General features: G+C 38.3%; 1 protein-coding gene across 1 annotated transcript; it reads right to left on the reverse strand.

Annotated features, from left to right (window-relative positions):
* Nucleotides 1-2,179: 2,179 nt before the first annotated feature.
* Nucleotides 2,180-6,550, reverse strand: LOC115929691. The gene is made up of 5 exons (XM_030999511.1): nt 6,095-6,550; nt 5,428-5,549; nt 4,567-4,837; nt 3,531-3,775; nt 2,180-3,144 (listed from the first exon to the last, which is right to left on the reverse strand). Exons 1-3 carry the CDS (start codon nt 6,214-6,216, stop codon nt 4,578-4,580), a joined length of 504 nt encoding a protein of 167 aa, XP_030855371.1. The 5' UTR covers nt 6,217-6,550; the 3' UTR covers nt 2,180-3,144; nt 3,531-3,775; nt 4,567-4,577.
* Nucleotides 6,551-8,471: the final 1,921 nt, after the last annotated feature.

The following is an 8,471-nucleotide window of genomic DNA, read 5'->3' on the forward strand; positions in this document are numbered from 1 at the left end:
TTTATTGTGGTAAATATGGGTATTATGGATGGGTACAATGGATGGGAAAGATAATGAAGAGAAGATGATAAAGTATGAGAAGAAGAAAGAGTATAAATGATAATGTTCTAAAAGGACATAGAAGTGAGAGACAGAAAAAAAAGCAAGTCCATGCAAAGCGTAGCGTCCCTTCGCCGGGTAAAAATGGCCTATATTTAGCAAGTTTTTAATATTTATGAGCTGCCACCTTTGACCTTTGACGTACATACTCAACAACATTACTTACATTATTGAATGAAAACCACATTTTCGCATATATAAATAGGTATTTGGCATATTTAAAGAGCTATGACCTATGACCTACATACTCCAAAGTTGAAATTATGCCGTATTTTGATACCATACATGTACCTTCATATCAAGTTTCATTCAAATCCGTCGAAAAATTACTAAGATTATTGAACAGAAACCAAATTTTCTTATTAGCTTTTTCCCCACATATTAAATGAGCTCTGACCTTTGACCTACATACTCCGCAATCGAAATTGGGTTGTATTTTGATACTGTTTACCTTCATATGAAATTTCATTGAAATCCGTCAAACATTACTAAAGTTATAGAGCGGAAACCAGATTTGGGTATTTTGCATATTTAATAAGCTATGGCCTTTGACCTTTGATCTACATACTTTGAAATCGAACTTAGGCTGTATTTTGATACCATGTACCTTCATAACAGATTTTATTAAAATCCGCCAAACATTACTAAAGTTATCAAACGTAAATCAGATTTGTTACGAACGGACGGACGGCTGCGTTACTAGATCCCCTCCGACTTCGTCAGCGAGGGGATAATATAAGACTAAAATATACATGTAAGAGAAAGTAAAAAAGAGAAAAGGGGAGATAGATACAGATACAGAAAAAGAAAAAGAAAGACGAAGACATTAACAAAAATACAAACAAATAGAAAGATAAAAATGATATAGAAAGAGGAAAGATACAATTTTCTTTTCAAAACTACACCCTTTGCGATCTCCTCACAACCTTCTCAATCTTGACCACCCTTTCTTTCCTTCCCTTTTTTACTTCCATATGACCTAATTCTTGGTGTACAAACCACATAGTGTTACCGAAAGCCTTGAATTGTGAATGACATACGATATTCTCCTATTGAAAGAAAGATTCAATACTCTTAGAAGATGTAAAGAGCTATCAAGAGAATTCTACAATATCGAGAAACATCCCTGCTGCAATGGAGAGAAGGGTAAACCAGAGAGAACATTGGACAAGATAAACAGCTGCTAAACAATACTGAGAATGATTAGGTATTACACATTTGAAGTAGAGCCTACTGTATTAAAACATTAATTTATATTACTGGAGACTTGAGAAGAAAAGTAGAAAAAGCTATATATTACATCTTTATTATATTTTAAAGGAGTCCTATCCTACCATAAGAAAAATCAAAACATCCCACAATAAAAGCAATTATATATGATTAAGATACAAACTGGAAAGATAAGAGAAGGAAAAAAACTATTCATTTCACAGAGAGTCTAACAAATCCTATTAGAAAACACACATGGGATTTACAGGTGCTGTATACCTGAAATAGTGAACATGATGTATTTTTTGTCTGATATAATGCTTAATATGTCCTCTAGTAAATATGAATAATAAACTAAATTTAATTTTGTTTTTTACCCCAGCCACATAAAGGTGATTTATTTCTTCATATGTGATTTTGTGTTTCTTCTTCGAATTGGTAACATGTCAGGAAAATGCACCCCTTTAAAAGATAGGATTGAGAATAATCCACTACAAATAGAGAAACAGAAGGGGATTTGCTTTACCGGTATATGAGTAGAACCTACATATGCATAACATGTATATAATGTATAAGAAAATAGGATTAAATAAAAGTAATTGCAAATGGGAGAAGATGAGATTTCAGTTGTTTCTTTTAAGGGACTGGAAAACTTTACCAAGAATTTTATGATCACTAATGCTAAAGGATTATAATGGTTTTAGTGTTTTCCCGTGTAACTCGTCTCGACTTTGAAGGGAACACACATCCTTTTTTAAACTTAATTTTAAACCTTTTTTTTAGAAAAAAAGAATGTGTTCTATTCAATTTAATTATTTTGTCCATCTTATTTTGTTTTTCATTTAACGTCTCTTTTTAAATTTTAAATTTCATATTTTTTAATTGTATTTTATCATTAGTTTGCAACCATTTTTGTAAGTTCATCATTAATTGTTGGCATCTTTTTTTCTTATTCTTTCGTGCATTCCACATGAAAGAACATTCTGTCTACAAGTACATTAACAGTACACATCCTATAATAGGCCAGTTTGTAATTGCAGTTTGAAAATTTGGTTTTAAAAAATGTGCAAACTGAGAAAAATACTGGTCACATGGTCAAACATTCATTTTATTTTATGCACCAGTATGATATTTCATGATACACAGGTAAAGTTTTGCATCTCTAACTGGAGATAAATGGCATTCATGTGACTCCTCAAGTTCTACAATCCCTATTAGGCCTCTCCATGTTCAGATATATATTTAGTGGTTATTTGGTGCTAATTACAAACTGGGTAATTGGACAGCTGCTGCCAAGTCTAGCTCTTACAATAAGATACATTGATTTGATTTGTTGATTTGTTTTATTGTCCACATTACGTGGATTTTTTTACTTCACATGGCTAATAACTATATACAGTACATAAAGCATAGGTCAATTGAACACATTTTAAATTACACATTGCTCATTAATCACCGAGTAGGTCATATTAATAATTTAAGCTTAACCTTTATAAACTCAACACTAAATTTTATAACAATAAATAATACACATTGAAATATCAGTACAACTACTTTTATGAGATGGATGATTGCAAAACCAATAACTAAACTTACAAAAAAAGACAACTTCTGAACCCTTATAACAATATAACGTATATTAAAAAAGATTTTCAGCCAAATATTCACAAATTCTCAATGTAATAACCTACATGTCAAACCTCAGAAGTATACATGACTTCTATTAGGAGGTATTGGGTAAACTGATCTGGTGAGTAGGAATATATTATCACAAGGTAGACATTGAAATACCTGCATACTTACGACGTGTGTGCGCGTCCCACGGTGAGGCCTGATCTGTGGAATAAAGAGGTTAAACAAATGTTGTATTAGGCATCTCAAAGGATATGATGGGCAGATAAAATCATAAAAATAAACACAAATTAAACAATTTTGTTAGGTAAAGATTATACCAAGTTTATACATTAATTTCAAAATAGATTTATTTCTGAGTATGTAGACATAAAGACGTTTTTCACCTTTCAGCCCTACATTTTACTTTATATAAACATTTCCCACATAGAGGATACATATAAATGGTATACACTCTAAAATGATGAGGACATGTGCAAACAAAAGCAAAGATGAAGACTCCCCATGTTTTGCCAGGTAATGCTATAATGCTATAAAGAATTAATACTATTTCAAACATATGAAGCCAAAATAATGAACAGTAGACATACCTTCTTGGAATAATTTACAGGCGGTCAAAGAAAGGGAATGGCCTCCGGCGTCTACCTCGACTGACCACACCCAGTCTTTCTTGACTACAATAGTACAGCGGGTCTGGTTTTGAGTGACCATGCACTACCCGTCTCGGCTTCCTCCCTACTACTCCTATAGCAAGGCGTTTACGTCCCGAGAACCTCAGCAGTGTTCGACCCAGTATCCCCCCTCGGTCTCCCCCCTGCTGCTTCTGCGAATCAGTCTGTAGGAAAGGAGAATGAAGTGAGTTAAAAAAATCATTTATACTAAGGGGGAAGTCCACACTTAAATTAAGTTGACTGTAATAAAAGCATAACAATAAAAATATGAAAGTTATGAATTTTAAAGCTGTCTGTCATCAGTGAAAAAAATGCGACATCATGCAAGCTCATCTCCTATTTGCTCTGTAGGCTACAGACAATTTCATGAATTTTCATTTTCTTGGATATTGATGACGGAATAGATACGTTTCATACAGGGGTTGCTTAACACTTAAAATGATAATACTTAGGGTAAATATTTGATTGAAACATTAATTGATTGCACCTTTAAAAATTCATAACTTTCTTATTTTTAATCGGTTTATGCCCAAACTTTCACTGAACTGTTTCTCTCATGTTCTGATTCTAAAAAAATACACTTAATATCATGGTGGGCTTCCCCTTCAATTTCATTATGAGCAAGATGTTTCTGTTTCAAACTTTTTTTTAAATAAATAAAACAGATTATGTTTTCAGATAAATGAATTTTGAAAAACCCCTATATCATTGTGACAAATAACAATCATACTATTTGGAAACCTTGGATGCATCTCAGTTCATTTTGATCCAACTGATCATTAAAAGTTGCTGCTATGTTGTAAAGTTTTGGCTCATTGTCAAGTCTTCAATTAAAAAAATTGTGTTTGGTACATTGAATACATTGCATGCTCATCTGTTTAGTTATTTTTTGTTGTGGGGGTAGGAATTGTTAGAATACTTAAAATTAGGAAAGCATATAAAAAAATTTACTTACCCAGGCTACAATCACACATTGCCTCGCCTCGCGGCAATCCGGGCCGACCTCCGCAGGTTCTGGTTTGCCCGATTGGCGGCACGACGTTGCTCTCTCTCCGCGGCGAGTTGAACAGCGGCGGCAGCTGCGATCTCTCGCTCTACCAGACGCGGTGACCTTCGTCTCGGGTGGAGTTGCTCACGCTCCTCCGCCCTCCTACGCTGTTCATCCTGCTGTTGGCGATGAGCAGGAACGACCTCCGCACGACCGTTCTCGCGATGCAACTTGTTGACTGTATAAACCAAACGAAAACATAAATGAGGACATGCTACTTAGTACATGCATGGCATTTCACAGATCACATTCAAATACACGATTCTCCATTTATTCTTGAATATACCCCCTGTCAATGCACCAACGTACACATTCAATGATCCCATATTACAGGGTAAAGGGGTAGGCTACTTTTCACGCAACAAAGTAAGGCCTGTACATACACAAAAATCTGGCCAGTATTGACTTTACACACCGGAGATAGGGGGTGCTTTCAAAGGGAGGGAACATGCATATATGCTGCCTACCCTAAATAACACTGAGTGGAGGGGGAGGGGGAGGGGGGGGGGAGGGGAGGCGGAGGGGGGCAGTGTAATTAGTTTCAAAATATTTTGAATCAATATACATATGTACATGAATCAATATTTACTCTTCCATTTTTAATATTTTTACCAATGGCAATATGCTGCCCTCGATCCCTGGAAAATTCTGGATCCGCTAATGGTCTGGGCAAATACATGTAGATCTATAGTCTATGGTCCAAAAGACGCCCTTTTAAAATGTAGATCTAAGTTACATGTGAGAGATTTACTTTGAATAAATGCATACCGTGTTGCGTGCAGTAGAGTTCAACAGCGTTTTCGTCTAGCGAGTGACGTCCACGCCGGCTGCAACGTCTGCCATTCCCATGAAGCCCAATATGTGCAGAGCACTGGACCTCGGCTGGCTGTCTGTAATAAAGGAAACATAAAACAGGACATATAGTCTATTACTACTAGATTGCAAATAATAGAATGCGAATATAAGACAAAAGTGCAGATGTTGCAATTTTGGTAAGACATTCGATAGGGTAATTACAATGAATGACCCAAAACAAATAACTTTCAACTCACTGAAGGGTCAATATCCTGCGTGTATTAAAGGGACTGTATCAGCAGTTTCCATGCGCAGAAGGCCATAATTCGCCGACACCAGACTTGGTGGAAATACCATTAATGGGGGTACAAGTCTGCACACAGCAAACCCGTTGGCCAGTCAAGAATCCGGCCCCCCCCCCCCTTCTGATTTCTCGGATAATACTCGAGAGTTTTCGGGTAACGGGGAAACCAAAGCATTACATAAGGTCTAGTGGTCATAAAACTCAAGGCTAACCCGGGTGATTGACAACACCTGTTGTTGGGTAAACACCCGAACGGTGTCGAATTCTCCATGAGAGCTGACTACTGAGTTGGTAAATTCATTTTATTTTTAATTTAGAAAATAACTATATACATACTGTCGGTGTTGCCAGCACTCCTCCACATCATCAACAGGCAGGGGTGCCTTCCTCCTACAACGAGTACCCTCCAGGGTATTCATCACACAGTTCCCGGTGAACTTGTTGCCGTAAAAGACCATTATTACACAAGTGAAATAACAGTGGTTCAAAGCAAGCTAAGCGAACGAAGCAAAAGCTAAGTAAATATCTCAAAACGACTTGTCTAGGACAGAATCTAGCAGAGAATGGTAAATTTCTTGCTTCCCATCTTACTCGAAACCTAAAACCGATTCGCGCGAGCGGTCTCTATTTGCATGTTCAATTGAAATACATCACGTGATTTGTTTATACGGCCAATAAGTGGTGAACACTAATTGTTCTCTGGCATGCGTGACGGAATTATTCAATTCCGTTGCGTTGAAGGTGTTTCATTTGAATATGAAAAGAGAGGATGCGAGATAAGGGTGTGGTGTGTAGAGGAAAGTCATTCTAGCTTCAGAGTGACATCTGTATGTGATGGTTGCTATGGGTGATATTATGTGATAAACGATGTTAGGATGAACTATTATTTGTCGGCGGTACGATTGTATAGCAGACAAATGTTGTTTGTATCGTTAATGAATGCATACTTATGTTGGGCGCGGGGGGGGGGGGGGGGGGGGGCTGTGCCCCGATGGAATGTATATTTGCATAGGCAGCTCGTACAGGTGTGCGAGCTAATTCTGCTACGGAGACCAGGGCGTGGCATGAATTAGTGTGTAATATCATTCTAGCTTGAACTTTCAACGAGACAACTTTTATTTACAATAAAAGTGTGTTGTGTCATATAGCGTTACATCAGTGGCGGACCCCCCCCCCCCCCCTTGAGAAAAAAATCATGTAAAATCACGCGAATTTTACCTTTTTGGGGGGTTGGGCCCTCCCCCCCTGGCGCTCAAGGGGGGGGGGGGGGTGCAAATTTTAAAATTTTCCAGGACCAAAAAAAAAAAAAAAAATGTGCTCACTACCCCCCCCCCCCTCCCCCCCCCCCCCCCCCCCCCCCCCCACTGAGCGACTTTTCGGCCGGCGCGATTTTCAAATTTTCGGGAGCAAAAAAAAAAAAAGTTGGGCCCCCTCCCCTAAGAAATCCTGGATCCGCGCCTGTGTTACATGACTGTGTTTGAATAAGGTTTTCCAGAGTTTTTATGCTCGTTGAGTTTTATCTCTGGTTTTTCATCCTGGACCATGATAGGTCCGGTTTCCAGTAAAGGAAACGAGAAGAAATGTTTGTTAAACATTCATACTGAATAAACGGCTGGCTCTCGGTAGTCGTTGTCAGGCTATTCCACAATAATTGAAGTGTATTATTGTGTTATTTGTGTGTATTGGGAGTCAAGAAAATTTGGAAAATTGCATCCCCCCCCCCCCCCTTGAACGCCAGGGAGGGGGCCCATCTCCATAAAAAGGTAAAATTAACGTGTTTTTACAGATTTTTTTCCGGGGAGACCACAGGCCCACCGGCACCCTCTCCCCCTGGATCCGGCCGCCACTGCGAGCACATTTTCGTTCCCGAAAAGCAAAAAATTTGGCCGACCTATATTTCGATGGCTCCCCCAGCCAAGGTCACTTTTTTGGGGTCACCCTTTTGCACACAAAAAAGGTTTTTTTTCTTCTTTTTTTAATTAAAAATCACACACATCAAAAATGTTAGTGGGGGTTCGACCCCCAATCCCCCACCCCCTACGTACGCGCCTCTACCTATCTGTAGTACTCAAGTTATTTTGACCCCCTTAAAAAAAAAATTAGGAGTCCAAAGACAGAGAGAGAAAAAAAACTCCCTCTTTTAGAGTTTAGAGTTTAAAAAATTAAAAAAATGATACCCTTTGACTGAATTAATGTGACTTTATGCTGGTGCAACATTGAGATATGATTAAGAATAGGCCTACAATTAACATGACACGTTTAAATAATATCCAACTAAATGTTCTGTGATTTTTACAATGTAAATGTATATACTATTAACTTGTGTCAGTGGCGGATCTAGGGGGCACAGGGGGCACGTGCCCCCCACCCCCCCAAAAAAAAAATAGTGCTCACTACTCCCCCCCCCCCCCCCCTGCATGGGGAGCAAAACAAAATAGTGCTCATTACCAAGGGTTCAAAAGAAGCTAGAGGGAAAAGATGAGAGACTGAAATGCCTCCACCTCAAGCACCTACCCCAATCAACAGGCAGACGCGGATCCAGGATTTCTTAGGGGGGCCCAAATTTGAAATTATGCGAGCCAAATATTGGTAAGTAATGGTGACCAGCAGTGACATAATTGGGAGGGGGTGTGTGCAGGGAGGGGCGAGTTTTCCCCTTTTACGTTTCATTAAATCATTAGAGAAAGAAGACGATTCGTTGTACCGTTCTCAA

Source organism: Strongylocentrotus purpuratus, unplaced genomic scaffold (assembly GCF_000002235.5).
Source record: "Strongylocentrotus purpuratus isolate Spur 01 unplaced genomic scaffold, Spur_5.0 spur5_scaffold_5, whole genome shotgun sequence".
NCBI lineage: Eukaryota > Metazoa > Echinodermata > Echinoidea > Camarodonta > Strongylocentrotidae > Strongylocentrotus > Strongylocentrotus purpuratus.

Coding starts and splice junctions, on each gene's coding strand:
- LOC115929691 (XM_030999511.1), bottom strand. CDS start 6,216: ATGGTCTTTTACGGCAACAAGTTCACCGGGAACTGTGTGATGAATACC. Junction 5,550..6,094: donor GAGTGCTGGCAACACCGACA/GTATGTATATAG, acceptor CCTTTATTACAG/ACAGCCAGCCGAGGTCCAGT. Junction 4,838..5,427: donor ACTCTACTGCACGCAACACG/GTATGCATTTAT, acceptor TGGTTTATACAG/TCAACAAGTTGCATCGCGAG.